The sequence below is a fragment of the Pyxicephalus adspersus genome, chromosome 5 (genome assembly GCF_032062135.1).
Source record: "Pyxicephalus adspersus chromosome 5, UCB_Pads_2.0, whole genome shotgun sequence".
Taxonomy (NCBI): Eukaryota; Metazoa; Chordata; class Amphibia; order Anura; family Pyxicephalidae; genus Pyxicephalus; species Pyxicephalus adspersus.
In genome coordinates this window covers 119,584,295-119,605,941 of record NC_092862.1, presented here as the reverse complement: position 1 = coordinate 119,605,941, position 21,647 = coordinate 119,584,295, and the positions used below count along the sequence as shown (strand labels likewise).

The window sequence follows — 21,647 nt, the reverse complement described above, 5'->3', positions numbered from 1 at the left end:
TTTCACAGCTCTTACTGCCCTAATGATGCAAGTATAATTTATAGATACACATGTTTATACCTCTAAGTTTTGGAAATGAGGCTGCATGACTAAATCTACTTTCAGCAGTGAGGGCCAAAAGGCTAAGAGAACTTTATTAGAAAGTTTCCTAATCCTTTAAGCCATTTAAAGTGGATCTAACTAAACTAAACTGAGAAAACAAAAAAAAAAACTCCAGGAGGTAGTACATGCTATGTCCTATTTGTTCAATAATGAACTCTCTGGCTCCTGGCGGCTTTTTGTTTCTGCTCCAAGCTACACGGCAAATGCACTGTGTAATGTAGAGCTCGGTTCTGCGGGATGTCGCTGCTCATGCAGGAAGCTGCCGAGAAAAATGTAACTCCTGCGCATACAGTCAATGAGGGGAATCGCTGTCTCCATGAAATGCCACCATTGAGCTGGCGGGGAGGATGGTGACGGCCATCTCTGTAGCAATGACAGGTTCTGGACCTGTCATCGCTTCAGGGCGACAACACATAGTATGTGCCATAATCTGCAAGTGAGGTGTGCAGAAGCGCACCACTCATCAACAAGTTTAGTTCTGATTTGAGTACTCCTGCCACTAGAGAACTGTGACTCTCCTTACCAGAAACAAGCAAGTAGTTTAATAAAGGGAAAAGGTCAAAATACATTATTCCCATGAGTCTCTCAGAGTTTTGAGTCTCTGAGAAAGTGCTGACTGTAAATTGTTAGAAAAGCAGCCAGGCAACTAGTTGTTTGAATATGTGACATCAGTCATGACAACCAGAACCATTTTCATTTCCTTTAAAGCAGAGCTTCTGAAGAATCTGCAGAATGACTTAGCATTTAAATAAACATTAAAAAGATCATTAAATGAAATAAACATGACAATAAAATAATTCACAATTGTTTATTTAGCAGTTTTGCATTATTTGAACATCAGTCATCAAAAAGCACAGTCTGATCATGCATTGTTAGAATAGATGAAACAACAGTTTCTATAACTTTTCACTGAAAACTTGCTGGTGCATTTTAACTTCCTAATAAAATGTTCACTTCTATTCAATGCTTCCCCGTGGAAGAACCACAACGCTCAATTACAAAAAAAAGCATTTCAGAAAAAATATGGCTCAGACTGTGAGATAAACCTGTTTAATTATTTCAGGCAAAACTTGCAAAGTTTAAAAAAGTTATAGATACAAATTATCTGGACCTTTTTTTTAACAGCTATTTATGAATACACTTGTGAAGTATTTTATTAGGACAAAGTACATTAATAAGACAGTTTTTCATGTATGATGAACTTAAAGTGTACCTGTCACCCAGGCACTGTTCACCAATGGCACACCAGTGTGATAAAACATTCCCTATGTTTCTAATTCTTAGACAATAAATAGACAGTGACAATGTAAAAATGAAGGAACATGGAATGATGTCTGCATGGTGTATAGGTGACAGGTAACATTAAAAGGGATTTCCTTCCCAAAATTATATTTGGGATTTTAATGGACACCAGTGGTTGAAATTTCCAACTTTCTCCTGAAGTACAAATGGAAAATCCAGCAGCCACTATAACTCCCAGAATACACATGACAAATGGAGAGGCAACCATCAGTCCTAAACTGATAAATAAAGGTGGAGACTGATTTAACCAACCTAAATTTCATGCATGGGTTTTGGGAAGCCAAAAGTCATATTCAATGTCCAGGGGATTTATAGGGAAGAAACAGAAAATATGCTTGGCTTTTCACTTATGTTTCGGAGTTCAGTGCTCTAGCTAACACATGGAGGTATACATAGGTGTAAGATCTTGGATTACCAATGTGCATGCCCATGCCACATATTAGGTTCTGTCTGACCAATACAGCTCCTTAGCTGCTCTACAAGTCTCTTTCTTCTCTTTCAGTACACATCATAAATATCTGGATGTTAGGAATTCTGCAGACGATCCATCTGAAAACAGTCACATCCCTCTGTCATGTTTCACTTCATAAAAGGCTTAGACTGACTGACTATACTCCCCATGGGGTGAAGTCAGCCAGTTTGGGGTTGGATTATCTATAGCAATAAACTGTCATGGGTAAAAATTCCTAGTACACACTTAAAATTCTTCCTTTACTACTTTGAGTGGTTAGCTTGTGGTGAGCCATGTGCTGAATACCCCAGGAAGACGCCTATGGACTCTGAGCAGGCTTGGTAAAAAAAATCCTTTGGATTGGGTATCACATTTGAACAATAGGAATTCAGAACCTGGGCAACTGAGACAATCGTCTATTTTTATGAATAAAAATAGAAATAATACAAACAACAGACCTAAATATGAAATTCTGAAGCTTATAGATCCTGGTACTGTTTTGTAAATCATAAGTATGAACAGAACACTCAAGCAGTCAAAATATACTAGAAAAAAAACCCAACTTTAAACTTTTGATGAAATAAAACAGTCGGTCCACCCACACAGATGTTTCAGTAAATGACAAGGGATCTAGTGTTTCATGTTATGTCATTTCTGTGTCTCAGGAACTTGGGTAGTGTGGGTCACTGTGATAGAGCTAAGGGCACCAACCACTTGAAATAATCAGTTATGAAGGGATCTCATCCTCCTGCCTCGATTTTATTTTATAAGACATCACAGAGAACAGAAAAAAAAACAAAAAAACAGGCGTTACAAACTGGGAAAGGGCTCTCCAGGATTCACCCATTAGTGCACTCTTTAGTATTACTATTAGTATTACTTTAGTCTTTCCTGTGCATGAGCCAAAATCCTTATTTCACATTCAATTCAAACATCATCACTTTCCTGGTACCAAATCCTCTCACAGTATGCAGGTATACAAGCAGGTCTTCTACCTATTGAAAAAGCATAAATAAAACTGCCAAATAAATCTCCTAAGCAGTATAAAGTTTTTTTAAGCTGGCCCAAGAAAAGTAATTACCTTACTGAACAAAACTTGGTAACCCAGCATGTAAATGACTGCACCCCAGAGACTCATGTTATGTCTGTTTTCCCAGCATGCAACACGCAACACAAACGTGCTCTCAGATACACACAGACATTAACAGGATTTTTTTTGGTATATCCTTTCTATCAGACCTCACTCCTCCTACATAAAATTACAGGTTCTCTTTAATAGTAAATATAGCTGGGCAAGAGAAGTACACACAAAATAGGGATGTGGATCCCTGGACTAATTCATAACCAGGCTGCTTCAGTTGTTACATTTTTGTTTTCCAGTATTTACAATTCAGCATTGTAATGGAGCGTTTGTCCCTAAGCCTGGACCCATTGTGGATCCAGGCTTGTGAGAAGGCTTGTGGTATGGATTTGGCAAAATTAGTGCATTGGGAATCCTGCACCATGTTCCTGAAAGCAGCTTTTAGGGCAGCAAGTACAACACTGGTAATCAGCAAAAAGTGTGTGTATGGAACACACAATGTTATCATTATCACACAGATTTATCTAACACTGACTTATTACGCAGCACTTTACAAAGTTCATTGTCATGTCACTAGCTGTCCCTCAAAGGAGCTCACAATCTAATGCCCCTACTATGATCATATGTCATTACCACAGTCCAAGGACAATTTGGTGGGAAACCAATCAACCTAACTGCAAGGGGGGACCCACACAAACATAAAGGGAGAATATGTAAACTCTGTGCCGTGACCGAGATTCTAACCTGGGACCTAGCGATGCAAAGGCCAGAGTGCTAACCTCTGAGCCACCATGCATCTTTATTTACTGACCTAGAACAATGCTCTGGTTTACTGCGGCCAAGAATTCAGTTCCAGAGTTTCAAAAATTCCATATTGTGCACCAATTGTGTTAGGTATCTTTAAGGCTTCTTGCAGTGTCAAGTAGACAGTAGATGTAAACCTCAAAGAAATGCTAATAAAGATGTCTGAAAGATTATATAAAACGGTACAATATTTATTTCTAAGGGGTCAGAAATGGCACAAATGGGGCCTCAATGACCAAAACTCAGGGATCTTTAGAAATGTCTCATGGAAAAACAAATCTATTTCAATCAGAGTATACAAACAGGCAAACCTGAAAGACTAAACTTGCAATGTACTTCTTACTTAGTATTACAATAAGAGAACTTGGTCTTTAATACTAAAAACATTATCCATGGTTATAAAAGTATGAAGCCTTTTATTCACCTCTTCATGGCCAGCAGTATGAGGCCTCCACATACATACATAATATTTTCCAGATCTGATCTGAAGGTTTGATGGCATTTGGCAATACATTGTCTGGATAAGGCCATACAAATGTTTGTTGGATTCCTGACTAGAGGGAAACCAACAGAAGACCAACCAAAAAAAAAACACTTAAAAAAACTATTTCTGTTTCAAACCAATTTTAAAACTTAGCCCAAGCAAATTATGAATAAATTATGAAAAAATGTCTGACATGCTTTAATTTTTTTCTGAGATCTGCAAATATTTTTCAAATCTAATGATCAGACTGAATTGGGAACACATGGGCAACTACGTCCTGAAAGCAACTTCAAAAACAGTCATGTGCAATCATCAGTCTAATATTATAAACAAATATAAATAAAAGATGAAAAAGCACAAGACTTTCAAACAGGGGTATCAAACTCTGGCCCACAACGTCCTTTTTTTTGCCCCCAAAGGAATCAAATATGAATTGCCGCTGGCCCGCTGCTGCATTGAAATAGAGCCACTACTATAAATCCCGGCATCACTCGTGTCTATAGACCAGCCGCCTCTGTGCCTATGCGTGGCCCCACATTGGACTGTTTTGTAGATGCAGGGAATTGTAGTAGCGGTGCTATTTCAGTGAAGAGGAAGTTCCAGCCACATTAAGCCCTGCATTGGACTGTTTTCTTGACGCAGGGAATTGTAGTAGCGGTGCTATTTCAGTTTCAAGTTTGGCCCGCGACTTTGTCTAAGTTTTTAATTATGGCCCACTGTGTATTTGAGTTTGACACCCCTGCTTTAAAACAATATTAAGATCCCAAAAAAAACATCATGCAGGTAAGGCAAAAAAAAAAAAAAGTGGAATTACACTCCTGCTAGCGTACGTTATATGATATTTACAAGATCGATTTACGATTCCTTTTAAATATTTGGTAAGAATAATGTCAATGAAAATTGATATGGCAAGGATTTTTTTTAATGGTAATAACAATCATAATATTGTTTGGAAATCAGTGTTCGCCTTGCATAGATTGAGGAAGTCACTGGTTATCATGGTGCTGAATAAGCAACAATGGTTAGTACCCGAGTACTCCATCCTTCCTTCTGATCTGAGGATCAGGTTAGTCCTCCCCACTAATGAGGTGAAGTTACCCAAAATGTTGGAATGGGTGCAAGTTACTTTCTGACTAACATACTCATGTTACAGATTTTAGAAATTGTCACTGTCTTTGGTTTAAACTTGTGCAGAATACAACATCACTGGAAGGAAAAGAAATTTGTACCATCCAAGATAAATGTAATTATTTTTCAAATCTGAGGATCTAATTGCTGGTGTCAAATTTTATAAAATATGAATTCTGAGCATATAAATTTATTGAAAATTTCTATTTGTTTCTGCATTTATAATAAATAATAACAAAATATACCAAAGGAAAAAACTGCTTAAGTCTCACAAAATTGCCAAAATACTTATTTTGCTCACTAGAATGCTGAGCCTTGTTTTCTGAACACCACAACATCGTCTGTACCAGTATTTAACACAAACTTCTCTGTATAAAGTGCTATAAAAGACAACAAAGATATCATGTATAAAAGAAGTGTCAGCGCTGCCCACAGTAACCAATCAGTTTCCAAAAGTCATGTTTCTAACACAAGTCAGAAACTAAAGGAATAATCTGAAATAGTTGCCATGGATAACTAAGGAACTTCAATGTCAGAAAAAAACGACTGTAGTTCAGTAAAATCACAAACTACAGCTTTTCTAGGTAAGAAATATACTCCATAAGAATTTGCCCTTCCTCCTCCAATGTTAAGTCCAGATAGTCCTCTTCATGCTCAGGGATATCATCCAGAATTTCCTTTACAGGGTCAATGGCTGGTTCGACAGTGTTGGTGTTACTTGATGAGCTTGTTCCTAAAACAAATATAGAGACAGAGACGGCATTATTTCCTAATGTAGAGTTTGATAGATGGCTAACAAATTTTGTAACAATCTTCCTAAAAAGTGAATTAAGTTGAATGGTAAAGCAATAAAAAGGGCAAGAATCCCAAACTCCAGAAGATGAGTCCTGCTGAACTCAGTGCAGTCACCCTGGAGAATGTGAAACACAAAACAAGAAAGCCAACAAGTCATAAAAACAGACAATCAATACAATAAATAGCTTTGAAATACACTCTGCTTGCTTTATCTAGAAAAAAAAAAACAGATTATTGGTCCTCCTGGGCTCCTGGAAATGGGTCCTGCTAACCCCAGTATCAAGAATTCTCTTGGAAAGAAGTTTCCTACTGACTATACAAGCTCTACAATCCATTATGAATCCTGCAGCCAGACTTATCCATCCTTCCCACCGCTCCTCTTCTGCTGCATCTCTTTGCAGTTCTCTTCATTGGCTTCCATTTCACCTGAGAATCAAATTCAAGCTCCTGTGCTTTGCCTTCAAATCTCTCCACATTTCTTGTCCCACTTAACTCTCTGACCTGGTAGAAAAATACTCCCCTAGCTGATCTCTCCGCTCCTCCAATGACCTACTAATGACTTCCTCACTCTTAACCTCATCACGTGCACGGCTCCAAGACTTTTCGAGAGCTGCCCCAATTCTCTGGAATGGTCTTCCTCGTCCTATTCGGCTTGCTCCTACTTTATGCTCATTTAAAAGAGCACTCAAAACCTATTTTTTCGAACTTGCTACCCGTCTTCTTCTGTCTCTTGAAACCGTCACTATTTCCCACCACTACATATCTCCCCTCCTATTGTGTGTTACTTCCCCCACCTCCTGGATTGTAAGCTCTCCAGGCAGGGTCCTCTCCTTCTGTGTCACTGTCTGTATTCGTCTGTCATTTGCAACCCTTATTTAATGTACAGCGCTGCATAATATGCTGGGGCTATATAAATCCTGTTTATTATTATGAATAATAATAATAGGGAATAATACGTAGAATGTGGCAGAGGGAGCCTGCAATTTATGTTGATTGAAGACAGGGCAGGAGACATCAGACGGGGTGTATGACTTGGAATAAGTGGTCTTGTTTATTATTTAGAGCATAATGAAACCCAGGCCAACTCATCTCTCCACGTTCAAGCAATTAGGCAGCACGGTGGCTCAGTGGTTAGCACTCTGGCCTTTGCAGTGCTAGGTCCCAGGTTCGAATCTCGGCCAGGTCACTATCTGCATGCATTGCAGGTTCGCCCTGTGTCTGCGTGGGTTTCCTCTCACCCCCCAAAACAACATGCTACCCCCAAAAATTGACTGTATCAAACATATATGACTGAGGTAGGGACTTTACATTGTGAGCCCCTTTGAGGGACAGCTAGTGACATGACTATGGACTTTGTACAGCGCTGCGTAATATGATGGCGCTTTATAAATACTGTATAACAATAGTAATTACATCCAAGAACTGCCCGGCTGCTTTAGCCATTCTCAAGTGTCTCATACTCACAAAACAGATTTGTTTTATTGGAAAATGTAAGAAGGTGGATGTCTAACAACACCTCTCCTCAAGTAATTGGCCTATTCAATCTATCACTGAACACAATTTGCTAATGAATGTTCCTCTCCACGTCAACCTATATTATTATTAAAAAAAAGGAAAAAAAAAGGGTTTTAATATCAAATAACATACATATTTACAGCCAGGGCAACCATCTGTACAAATACTACTGATGATTTTCCTTGGAAATGTAAGCTAGAATAACCTCGGATCATGAAAAGATTAAAGTCAAACTTCAACCTTACTGCCAGTCTTGCATAGCTGTACAGTATCCTCTCCTGTACTGAAATTGCTTACACAGGTTTCACTTCACACTGTAAGCTTCCAACAAGATACATTAAAAACTGCAGCAAGTCAGACAGCCTTACCGGGCCTAAGAACATCAAGCATCATCTTGCCCTTCCCTTCCCAGTCTAACTGTCCCTATCGCACCCCTTTCACTCATCGGATTTCAGTTCTTCTCGATTGCTTCTTTACTATAGCTTCTTGTTTTTAGAAACCTTGGTATAGCACCCTGCAAGCCCCTCATATAAGGCCATTATCTGGCCTCCTCTACGTAGAGAAGCACAATTAACAAATAATGACATCACTGGATATAAAAATGCTATGTAATATAAAAAAAAAAAAAGATGGGCTTTACTGAATAATTTGACTACCATGTTGATAACGGGGGAAAAGGAGAAACCAAAAAAGGCAAAATATGAGAATTAAGAAAATGCAATACCTGCAGTCTCAGAGGATGAGGAGCTCGGCTGGGGTGCTGATGAAAAGTTTTCCAGCTCTTGCAGGAGGTGAGGAGGGAGAACTCCTTGGTGTTGAGCCAGTATCTGAGCGGCCAGTTCAACGTTACCTTGGAATAGTTGGAGAGTTGCCTTAGCTGCCTCAGGAGTGAAACCAATATACACCAGCTAGAGAAAAAGACAAGCAACACATGAGGATATAAAACACTCATTGTACTTCTTCCAACAGTGAGGTGAATTCAGAGAGCCATGTAATACAATGCATGCGTCCACAGACAAAACTATACACATAAAAAAAAGTTCCTTTGTCACTTGTTAAATGAAATTTGATTTTTAATGAAACCCCAAAATTCTTAAATAACAAACATAAAACATAACCCACCAGATGTGCATTTATAGAAGCACAGGTTACCTTTACCCACAAAAATGTTATTGAAGAACGTTTAATAACTAAATGTCAGTAAGAGATCTATTTTATCTGATTCACATAAAACTGGAAAGACTTTGCATAACAGTCAGTATTTCTCAAATGCTCAAATGCTGTCAGGATACAGTGGACCTAAACTGTGTCAGGGAAACAAAACAAAAAAAAATATATTAAAGTGGAGCTAACGCTCTAAACGATAAACATTTAGCTTGCCAAGGAATTGTACATCATAAACATTTGCCATTTTATTTTCAACAACATCAGTTGTTGCATTTTATTGGATCTTATTGTTGCTCATCTCAACCAGGCTTTGATAGCCACTTCCTGTCTGTATGCATGAACTCCAATTGCACATGGAATCCTGATACTGACACCAGAAGTATAGGCCTGCCTAAAATATTCCCAAGTGGCACTAGGTGCACATGTGACAGGACAAAGCAGGAGAACAACTGGGGACAATTCACATCCCATAACAGAAAGTGACTAAACAAGGACCTTTATGGCAGGATTATCAGGAATTATTTTAATTTTAAAGGCAAAAATAATTTTTTAAAGGACATTAAAATGTTAAAACTTGTGCTTAGATATACTGGAAAAGCATACTTAAAGCGGACCTAAGCTCAAAATGTTTACTTTACATGAAAGGGTAGAAAATCCTTTTTTTTTTAGTAAAAATTGGATTTATTTATTTATTTTCTTTTAAAAAAAGGGTGCAGCACCTTAGCTCTCAGTCAACACAGAATGGGAGCGCAGAGCCTCCCGGTATACCTACGCCACCCATCTCAGAAAACTTTTGGCTACTCCTTCTGCACATGCCCGATCTCGGGCATGCGAAGGAGCCCTTGCTATAATGGGAGAAAAAAAATTGCCAATCTCACGCATGTAAAGTCAGATCGAAAATCTTTTTCCCCATCGACATCACCCGATCTTTCGCATGGACAGTGCGAGATCGGGTGATGTATGAATAACCCGGAAGAAGAGCAAAGAAGATGGCGGCGCTGGGCAGAAGAAGGATACCATGATGACACGGGACCCAACTGAAGTAACCTCCCGATACATAGTCGGATATGCGGGATTAAAGGTCAGTGTGTTTTTTTTTACTTAAGTTCTACTTTACCCATAAAATAAACTTAATGTAAGGCCTCTTTCACACTTGCAGTGTGAAAGCAATCTATCCTGAACATGACTTTCACTGTTTTCTAAAGAAAGTATCAGTTTCCAGCATGTGCTTAGCGGTGACAGTAAAGTACAACTAACAGGACAAAATGCAGAAAGCACAAGAACAGCAAATATAGCAATTATTCATGGATGTGAACTTAAGGAATTAAAAGATTTACATGCATGCAGGAACTGGAAGGAACATATTAACCTGATCTATTGGTTATAAATTCTAGACTCATCCTATCTCACTTTCTCCTCATTCCACGAGGCACAGCCAAGTTATATTTATTGCCTCCTTATGTGTCTTTACAGTGTCATATTTATCAGCTATCTCCTAACCAGTGACAGTCTGCAACTTCAGCAAATCTTAAGCCTAAAAACACCTCCCTGATGTGGAAAGAGATGCCTGGCTGGGGAAGATTGATGTTCTAAATTGTAAGATGCAGGTGAATGCATAGTAACCTCAAACTGTCTCATGTGACAACTTGGATTGGGAGAAATTGTTCATTCACTGCCAAAAAATATCAAAGATTTACTTTTTCAGCAAATAGTACAGAAAAGGCTTTCCACTGCCTTCTAGAAACAGAAATATGCAGCCGATGTTAAATTGAATAATGACATCAATATTTTAAATTAGAAAATAGCCTCTGTTACCATCTGTATTTTAGGTCTTTCATGCCACCCACCAACATTAAATTCCTAAACACAATCCTACAGATTCAATAAAGATTTTCATAATTTTAATTTTGGCAACAATGCTTTAACCTTTTCAAACACTTTGCAGTCCTTGCAAAAGATACTCTAATACAGGATGATTTAGGTATTAGCCAAGCCCCCCATTTTTACCTAAGAAAACAGATGACTCAAACTGGTTGACTCAACTATAAACAGATGTGGTGCGGCCTATAGTCGACAGAGGTCTTGCTGGAAAGGTATGGGGGGTATTAGTATATTTACCACACCATGTTCTAGCTGTTGCATCTCCTCTGTTCAGGTGCTAATTGTTTCCCCGTGTGTCTTTGGTAGCCTGTTGCATCATTCTGCCCTGTTAAAGTTTATAGTTATAGTTTACTCTCCCTGCCACCGTCATTCCGAATGATACATTCAGCACCCTATTCAAAATGAGAAAGATCAATCAGATGGACGTCAGGAAGGATAAACTAAATCTGATATGAGTGATGTAGGTGACCAGTCAGCCTAACTGAGAAAAGGTAGGTATACCAATTCCCCCTCAGCTCAGGGACTTCAATTTGAGCCAAGATTTAAAATACAGTGTCATTTTGGAGGCAATACTTGGCATATATATGTTACTACACTGAAGAGTGTTTCTACAAACATTTGATAAGCATTACTGATAGATCATCAGACTGCACAGCCAGGTGAAGGATGAATAAAAATGCAAGAAATTCATTTCATGTACAAAGCAAATGTTTCTTACCTGATCAATACTCTCCTGTGGAACAATAAATGAGGCCCTGCTGGCTGAACTACCATGTGGGATTAAACGCTCTGGATTGTCTAGGAGTATCTATCAGGATAAAACAAATACATTGCATGTAAAAAGTTTAGCTTCACTCAGACTAAAAACAAAACAAATAGAATCCTATACATTGTATGAAAGTAAATGTAATTTCATTTTATTATTTAACAGATTCACAGTTATGAAAACAGGAAATCAGTTGGCAGGAATGCCATATTCACCTCCTCCTGAAACTGTCCCTATTACTCACAGCACCAACTAATGCTCCTGCTTTCTATGGGTTGAGAAGCTTCCTGCCATTACCTACAGTGATATCATCCTGCATTATTACTGACTGCCCCTTCCCATCAACAAGACAGAGGTGAAGAGGACCCTGCACATAAAACAGCAAAATACATGCATACATGTATACAAAACCATTTAGCTGCTACTGAATTAAACTCCTGTGATCACATAATTTTTCAACTATGCACAATTAAGCAGGAACTATATGGAAAATCTATACAGTCAAATAAAAAACAATAAGGAGAAGAACAAAGATGTAAGTCCTATATTTACTGTCAATAGATGTTTAGCTTTTTATTAATGACAGAACAAGGTTTGCTTACTGAAATACACTAATTATAGTTTCTCTATTAGAGATAATAGGCCTGATTTATTAAAGCTCTCCAAGGCTGGAGAGGATACACTTTCATCAGTAAAGCTGGGTGATCTGGTCTAGGATTTAAAACATTTGCTAACAAACAGCAAATGACTTTTAAAAAATCCATTGCAGGTTTGCTGGATCACCCAGCTTTACTGATGAAAGTGTTTCCTCTTCAGCCTTGGAGAGCTTAAATAAATCAGGCCCAATAAGTCCACTTTGCATGTGTGTAAATTGTGTCAACATTCCAAAAGTATAACAAAATTGAAACCCCCGCACCTTATCTTCCAATCACACACAAGTTAGTTCAATCTGTGGAAACGTATATGTACACATTCCAGTTAGGATTGACGGATATCAAGTCCTATGATTTCTAGAACAGATTGCAATCCACTGGCTGCAGAGGTAATAAGTCCCTTCCAGCAAGCATCAAATTCTTCTATAATTCCCTTCCTACCTCTGTCAGGAAAAGTCAGTGTTTTCCTAAGATCATATCTTACAACTAAATGATGGTTAGCATAAGCAATGCAATTCAGATTTCCTATACATTATTATTTTTTCACTAGATACATAGAATGTGTGTATGGAAACGGTAAGGTAAGTATTTCATATTTAGATGGCTATCACATCAATTTAATGTATATTGCTTGGATATAACTGGTAAGGACTAAGTGAGGAAATATATTCTTTCCAAGTCTCTGACCATACACAAGGGGCTATATAAGTGGGAGGAGAAGACAAGAATGAAAGGCAGGGAGGGTAGGGAAAGGAATGGAGAAAAAAAAGTTGTGCCTTGATTTTTAGACCTGTGCAAGAAAATAAAAAGCTTAAATTTATCCGATCGCTATGGGTAGCATGGGTACATTTCAACTTCACTTGATGTTATTCTTTAAAAGTGGATCTATGGTCTAAAATGAACCTCCCTCCCACCCCTCAACTGAAATAAAGAAACAGATCCACATGCTCTTAACTCTAGCAAAACCCCAGTCATGTGATTTTCCCGCCCCAGTCCACTTTCTTGCACATTTTTAAACAGGTAGGGCCTGTAAGCATCAGCATATGACTCGGACCAGGGGTTATTTCATAAAATCAGACGGCAGGTTATTTCATAATTTTTACTGCAGCTGAAATCCGATATTACAGAACATCTTTATAACAAAGTAGTAGTGTGACAGTGTCATTTTCATAATCATAATCAGGCTTTAATTTGGCAAACGCTTCACAACAGTGGAATGGGGGGTTCCATTGCAAGCAGGCTTTCCCCATGGAAGAGGTGTCAATGGGATTGAAGACTTTCTATTTTCTTTCATCCAACCAGTGCAACAAAACGGGGTCATTATATTACTGAGCACATTCATAGGAATGCAGCCAAGTACCATTTCCTTCAATGTCACCCCCCTGGGTGATACCATCTGTTGGCCATTATTCCCAAGGTGCCAAAAATGATTCAGCTACGAAAGCTAAAGATATATTACAAAGAAAAGTTTACAATCCAGCCTGGTTTCCAGCATTTAGTATTAACCCACAGTATCCCAAAGCAAAAACAAACAGGCTTGTAACACTGCGGTGAACTACCAAGAAATAGAGGCCATTCTAATGATTTATAATATTAGAAACAGATGGAAGCCTCAATACACAGAGAATGGGGGAGGAGAGGAAGAAGAGGAGTTATGACAGATAACTGCTCATACATTAAAGGATTAATAAAAAAGGTCATCACTCTGAAATAGAGACAGCATGAAGAACAGGGTGTGTATGCTTGTTTCAGACCTCTCACAAAGGTCAGAGATTCTTCTTTCACTCTAAATAAATACAATATATTGAGCAGCAAAGTATTAGTTATTATTTATTCTTGTTACACATTTCAGATTTACAAAAGCAAATATATATGCTCAGAAAAAAAAGTTTAGAATGAACCTAACACTTGTCTATATTTTTGTAAATGTATGCAGAAGTAGCAGAGACATGTCCAGGCATTTCTATAAAGTGTGTTCTAACACCTCAACTCTGGAACATGCACAAATGAATATACAGAGAAGCATTACCCAATTACTCATCCCCGCAATTACACTATTATTAGCATAAAAAGATGTGTGTGGATGGAACAATTCACAACAAATTAACAAGTGAGATTTCCCATTTTTTGTCCTACGGACAACCTTTTTATAAATAAATAAAGGGAAAAAAAACATAATTAAAAAGTGAAACTGCTTAAGTTTAATGTTGTATTGATGTGTTTTCCTGTTGCAGACTTATATCTCGCCTGATTAAAGGCAGTTCTCAAAACATAAAGTGAGATAAAAACTGATCACTATTAGGTAGATAATAAACAAAACATTGATCAGTTGAGTCATAAGCATGTTACAGGTTTTTGATATTGTAAGTAATTTCTGTTTAACTAAATTTTGGAGCATGCTCACATATGCTTGTCCTATTTCACGGAGAGGTTAATTCAGTGAAAATGTAGTAATCAATTGTGTATTGAGTGCACTGATTTGCATCAACATTTATCAACAAGTCAATAGAATTTCAGCCAGACTAAAGATGATGTGCATGACTAGCTTTAAAGGATTAACAGCGCACATGAGCCGTATTATCCTATTGGTCTATGTTATGAAGGCTAGAGCAAAATTAGGTGTCCATACAAACCAGATGACAGTAGAAGCTAGTCTGATCTGACCAAAATAGACAGCGTGTCTGCGTGGGTTTCCTCCGGGTACTCCGGTTTCCTCCCACATTCCAAAAACATGCAGTTAGGTTAATTTGCTACCACCCCCAAAAAATTGACTTTAGACTGTATTAAAGACATATGACTACGGTAGGGACATTAGATTTTGAGCCCCTTTGAGGGACAGGTAGTGACATGACTATGGACTTTGTAAAGCACTGCCTATTATGTTGGCGCTATATAAATACTGTGAAATAATAATAATATTACTGTTGTAAAATATTTAACAATAAAATACATATTTACATATGAACTTCTTAGCAATATCATTCTCCATGTAATTTGTCACAAGCTGTGTATTATTTGCCAAAAATGGAGCCAAGTTACCCCACACTATTTGTAAACTCATCTCAAACTGTTCCCCTCCTCTGTTCTATTAGACAACATTAGGTGGATGATTTATATATAAACATACCAAATTGCTATTCTAATCTTTGTGCCAAGCCTCCAAAAATGAATTTAAATCATTTATTTGTTTAAATGCTAAAAAGCTGAAATTTGTATTCCTAATCTGTATTCCTGGCTTATCTGACCTCACTGCTCATTTAGTTCTGCTAAAGTAACATTTTGGAAACTGCTTCATGTACTTGGCTCTGTATCGCTGATGTAATCACCGATGAACAAAAATAAAGATTATTTCTTTTTTTATAGAAAGTATTTTATCTTAAGAGAATTCACAGAAAAAAGAAATCTTAGATTGGTGCCCTTTGTTCTGGGTCACTTGGAAGGTTCAGGCATTACTTTAAAAAAATAAATCTCCAAGAATGTATAAAGTGTAGGCATCTAAAGGGGCTTCCTCTACCCCTGGCAGCTTTAATTGCCCACCGCTGTGCCTGAATTCTGGGCATATGGTGAATGGGCAAACATTTATTTGTAGGGTCAAAGCTTGTTTGCATCTTCTTTATGTCCAACCCCTCCACACTTTTTTAGACAAGAACTATAATGGGTTGCCTTACCAGCAATGAGAATGTGTGTGAGGTGGGCAAGCTCTCTGGTACTAGAGAACAGCCTAGAAAACAATCTTAGCAGAGAACTGAAGTAGGCATAGCATACATTTATACCTGTTTGATATTTTACAGACAGGGTCACTCGTTTTCTGTGCACCCAAGGAGTCCCTAGTACAGGTAAGAAAATAAATACTTTACCAGCCTTTGGAATTACATGAACACTTCAAATGAAGTGTGATGTCAGGCTAAACCATAATAATTTATACATACTTAGAAGAACCATAGCCCCGGTAAAAAGACAGAAAACCATCTGCATGTCAATTTTAGTACAGAGAGCTGCTGCTGTTTGTCACAAAAGTTGATCTACAGATTGAAGTGTCGGATAAATAGTTAACGTCTGTGAAGTAATCATTGCTAGGTTGCACAAAGTGTTAAAAATAATGTCAGACAGAAGGAAAACCACTTCATGGCAATGACTTTAAATGGCTTCATAACCAAATTGGTTAAAAACAACATGCACACAACAAGAGCATAAACTGTGCATTCAGCACATTTACTACAATATAACCTAGCAGTGTATGCATTTCATATATAAGCTACCTTCTTCTGCAGGGAGCATTCAAATTGACCTGGCAAGACCATGGCACACATGCTTTGTAAAGGCTTTTAAAAATGTACCTGGACTGCCCGGTCAATGTTCCCGCCAGCCTGACTCAAGGCCTCTGCTGCAGCAGCTTCAGAATATCCCATCCCACGTAGAGTATTAATCTTGTCCAGTCTTTTTCTTCTCTTTTCTCTCTCTTCTTTTTTAATCTTTACTTTTTCCTAAAAAATATAATAAAACAATGTTTTTTTATTTTCAGCTCAGATATATAGAACAACAAAAATAAACTAAAATTATAACCACAAGCTATCTTTCTGCTTTTGCACGCGATCTGTAGACATTCATCAAGAATCCTAATCAATTACCTAAAAAACTGACTGCCAATTAAAATATATTAGTGGAAAGAAAATTATAAAAGATAAATGCAGATATTAAGAAATAATACTGTAATTTTAGTGCTTAAAAAAGTGTGTCACATAGGCTTTAATTTAATTTTATAGAGCCTCCATTGTCTTTAGGTATAACCACAATTTTGCTATACATGAATAAATGATATATCTACACACACACCAGTATATATATATATATTATTTATTAAGTAGAGCATTAAGTAGAGGAATAAATTCAATAGTTCAGTACTTACTTGTATTTGCTTACCCGTATATCAGGTGTATTCAGCCTGTGCCAGTCTATAGTTAACAATACCTCAACAAAATCCTAACATACTTTTTCCATACCTCTCGTCTGCATGAAATAAAGTTGGCAGCATGTTCCACATCCCCATCACAAGCTCGCAATGCCAAGCGTGCCTCCTGAGCTGAGCACCCCAACTGTAATAAGGCCTCTACTTTTGCTGGGTCAATGGAGAGGTCGTTATGTAATCTTTTAGCCTGAAAAAGTAAAACAAATGTGTGAATGCAAATGCAGAATAAAGCAGCCTAAAAGAAATAAAAACATCTCAAACGCAGGCTGAAGGCACCTACACCTACTTCATTCACCCTTCTATACAAGCCCCTATGATGAAAACGGAAGTGGCTGTTTGTCCTAATGTAACCAGATTCTAGATGACAGATGAAATATAGCTGTTCAGAAAATAAAATGAGATTTCTGGTTGCTGTGATTTATGCCTTAACTTTTACAAACATACTGACACATGGAGTAAGCAAAATTAAACTTTCATATTCGTACCTCTGATAAATTTTCAGATGCTTCTGTGGCTTTGCCATTGTGGTAGTTTACTATTCCTTGCAGAAGATAAAGTCTTAAAAACAAGGCTTTTTCTCTCCCATAACTTCCCTGTAACAATAGACACACTTAGTAATGATATAAAGAAAATACAGTGACAGTAAATGTACAGGAAATGATCAAAATGTTTGTGGCTTCTGTAACGCAGACCAGGATTCAGTACAAAGATCTGCAATCTTATAGGGAACATCTGGAAATGTTAATTGTGCCTAAACAGTATCCAAAAAATGAACCATTTATCTTAAGTTTCCACTGAGAATCAGAAGTGTGATTTCTGACACATTACTGTACCTAAGCTGTGTAAGCTTATCTTAAAAACTGCAACTTCGAAAGTTAGTCTATGTACACATGTTAGATTATGGTCACTGGAAAAGATCATAGTGATTAGTGATAAATGAACAAGTGTTGTACACACAGCGCTGTTCTATTCTATGGAGAAGGGGAGGACAAGTGAGCAGCACCTGCTGTGTTCTGCTCCCTAGAAAAGCACAGAAGGCATTCCTGATATGCTGTCAGATTGTTTATCGACCTATGTCAGATGTCCATCCAAGATGAGCATGCCCGTTTATCTTGGGCAAGAATTATTTGATTACTTAGCTTTAGTCTTACAGAATTTGGAGAGGTCTCCAATCTGCTGCTCATTGTTCTTTTTTTTGAAAAATGTGTTTAAGAGGACCTGCAGCAAAGAATATTCCTATTTCCACTTCAGTCCTTCTTTACTTCCTTCACCTCTCCTATTACTGGATCATTACTCCACAAGTTATTAGATCACCAGTCATAAAATGTATAGCACTGACATTAGAAAGCTCCGCATCTGCACAGATTGCTACCTCATCAGTAAAGCTGGGTGATCTAGCAAACAAGGAATGGATTTTTTAAAAGTCATCTGCTGTTTGTTGGCAAATGTTTTAAATCCTGGACTAAATCCATTCCAGTTTTGCAGCATCACTTGGCTTCAATGATGAAAGTATCGTCTTGAGCCTCGGAGAGCTTAAATAAATCAAGCCCACTGTGTGAAACAAGTGCGAAAATGTTCGAAAAGAGGAAATGATCAGCTACAGGAAGATGGCAGGTAAAATTGGTGACTAGTGCTTTGCCCTCAGTTTGTCTTTTTTTGGGCACAGCTTCAAAATAATTCATAATAACAGTAAGAACACAGTACTGAAACATTATCACCACTGCTCGCCTCCTTGTCTAAAATGCAAGTTGTCAGACTGTCAAAATAATATTCTTGCTTCAGAAATTTCAGTGGCTGAACCAGACAAACATGCTGATAAATTATTTGGACTTTTTTTGGCCTTTTGTAAGATGCACACTTCCAGCTTAGTGATTTGGAAATTATTAAAGTCAATAGGTCATAATAAAAGGCAGCTAGAATTTTTAGATGGAGTTCAGCCATGGCCAAGCAGGTAAGAGCACACCAAAGCCTGGCCAGAGTTTAGGACAGCCTTATCACACTGATTTGGAAGACTCAGAAAGAATATAAAATAGGCAGTTGTTGTGCCAAGTGCCAAACATTGCAACTCCTAAGTAAAGGATGTTAGGGGTTGGCAAGACCTTTAAATGCTATAGCGATGATGGGGTGAAAAGGATAACAACCAGGAGCTGCACACTACTGAAAATATTGGTTCATAAGGAAAATTTAAGTGGGAGCACAAGAGGTGTTTACAAAAGTTATTTTTTTTTTCCTGACAGGGTCACTTTATTTATTGTATAGGGATGGTACTACATTTATTTACTTTTACAGTGTTTACATAGCAGAATGCTTAGTTGACTAACTAGAATATTATAGGCTATGAAAACATTACTTCACTTTTTAACTGGCATTATAACAATATTTTGTTTCATGCCATTATGGGTAACTTGTAAAATGATGAACAATAACAAAACATGATCTCTCATACGTAAACAACAGTTTAACCAGACCTTTTTTCCACATGACCCAGGCGTTTGGCTCGCTAAAATGCTATTAGTAAAAATGCATTAAAAATTGGTTCGGTATTCCAAAGTGAAAACAGCCATGTCAGTGGGAGTTATGTTAGTGTCCAATCAGTGCGACAGCACAATAGGAAATACCCTCATAATGGTGACTTTCTTAGCCAAGCTTTGCTTTAAAATGTTTATCGCTCTCAATTCCAAAACAAACATGTCCAAGGAGAGCATTTCCCAGAAGAGCCTGTCCCTTTTTCAATAAATTACCAAATAACGTAGTGGAAAAAAATTTGTGAATTAGGCTAAACAATAAAAGGGTTAAGCCACCCAAACTTGATATTTAAAGCCCAAATTAGAATCAATGAAAAAGTAGACAGTAATTCTAAATACTAAGTAGAAAGCTTAAATTGAAATTGCTTTTTACTGCTCCCTAGCACCTGCCCCAGTTTTCAAGGAATAGGCAAAAGGCAGCACAGTGGCTCAGTGTTTAGCACTCTGGCCTTTGCAGCAATGGGTCACAGGTTTGAATCTCAGCCAGGACACTATCTGCATGGAGTTTGCTGGCTCTCCCCGTGTTTGGGTGGGTTTCCCTGGGTACATTGGTTTTCTTCCACATTTCAAAAACATGCAGTTAGGTTAATTGGCTTTCCCCCAAGAACGGACCTTAGACTGTCTTAAAGACATATGACTATGGTAGGGACATTGGATCCCTAGATGTGAGATTGGATGTGAGCCATTTTGAGGGACAGCTAGTGACATGACTATAAACTTTGTAAAGTGCTATACAAATACTGTGTAATAAGAAGAAAAATAATAATGGAAGAAGCATAGCTGTGTGTGACAGCAGAAGTCTTCCTGCAGCAGTCCAACACTCCCCTTGCACAGTAAAAGCCTGAACTCTGTAATCAGTAAAGCTCACCTATGTGTTGATTGGAAAACTCCAGCTTGCCAACAGCAGAACCTTAAATGTGAAAAGGCATGGTGCAGTATCAGTGCGTTATATTCTATAGGCGTCAGTATAATGGCAGCAAATGGAGTAGTGTGCATCAATGTAGTGGACGTGAGCTTGTTAGCATCAGTGTAGTTGTGTTGAGCCTTGGTGCAGTGACTGTCACTGGGGTTGACTGCTTATGTGAACCATAACAATTGAAAGTTGAACACAGACTTAAAAAAGTCCCCAGCATGTAATATGTCACTAATGCAACGATAAACGATAAAGACACAACATACTTTTATGTTGACAAGCCGCTCGTGATTCTCTCCATAGCATTTATTGAAGCACCTCTGGGACATACTTAGTTTTGAGTCTGCATCATCCAAGCAGTCTAACTGACCAAGGTGAAAGAAACACCACACAATGTCAAGCTGCAGCACAGCATAATTATCCACTGACTCCAGGAGCTCTGGCCCACATTCACTAAAAAATAAAAATGATAAAAAAAATAATAACAAAAAAACAGTAACACAGTAAGTAATGATATACCTTATGTATATTATCCTAATCTAATAGTGTTGTAATACAGTTGGTTTAATAAAAATGAATACTAATACCCCAGTGTAGGTTTATCCCAGCAAAGCGAACCTGGTCTCTAAAGGTGTAATTAAACCAGAAAGTCTTCCAGTGATAGATAAAATTATCAAACTGCTTAATTTCTGACATACAGCTTTAAACAGGATATGATCAATCTAAGCACTAGTACTGCTCCAAGCAATACTGTACTGTGAAATGTGTTTTTTCCCACCAATGGCATTACATTGGGACAAAGGTAGGTAAGTTAACTTAAAGAGTGGGAGGACAGGCATTCAGTATGTGTTTTGCCACACTGTAGTTCCTCCTTAACTTTTGAACTTGACAATGTTAAGTTTTTTCCTAAGCCTCTTTGGTGACCTTTTTCTCTTATTTTTAGATGGAAAATGTTAATTATGAACACGATTATGGCCTATGTAATAAAGATATAATTTAGGAAAAGCTGGTCCTCTGGGAGTAATAATACTCCTCAGAGTCTCTGAAGAAATCTTTCAAAGAAAGACAAAATGCACTGCTATTCTTTAAAAAGGTTTTTGGTAAACCAAAAAAA

General features: G+C 37.7%; 1 protein-coding gene across 2 annotated transcripts in view; it reads right to left on the bottom strand.

The window, feature by feature from the left end:
• Positions 1–896: 896 nt before the first annotated feature.
• The window catches only part of NUB1 (negative regulator of ubiquitin like proteins 1), a 42,700-nt gene continuing 21,949 nt past the window's right edge, over positions 897–21,647 (bottom strand). For both annotated transcript variants that reach the window (XM_072412577.1, XM_072412578.1), the window contains exons 9-15: positions 20,800–20,986; positions 17,581–17,688; positions 17,130–17,282; positions 16,467–16,613; positions 11,429–11,518; positions 8,387–8,570; positions 897–6,085 (exon numbers count right to left, since the gene is read on the bottom strand). In XM_072412577.1, the coding sequence (XP_072268678.1) occupies positions 5,922–6,085; positions 8,387–8,570; positions 11,429–11,518; positions 16,467–16,613; positions 17,130–17,282; positions 17,581–17,688; positions 20,800–20,986 (1,033 nt within the window). In that variant the 3' untranslated portion in view covers positions 897–5,921. The remainder of the gene's footprint in view (positions 6,086–8,386; positions 8,571–11,428; positions 11,519–16,466; positions 16,614–17,129; positions 17,283–17,580; positions 17,689–20,799; positions 20,987–21,647) is intronic.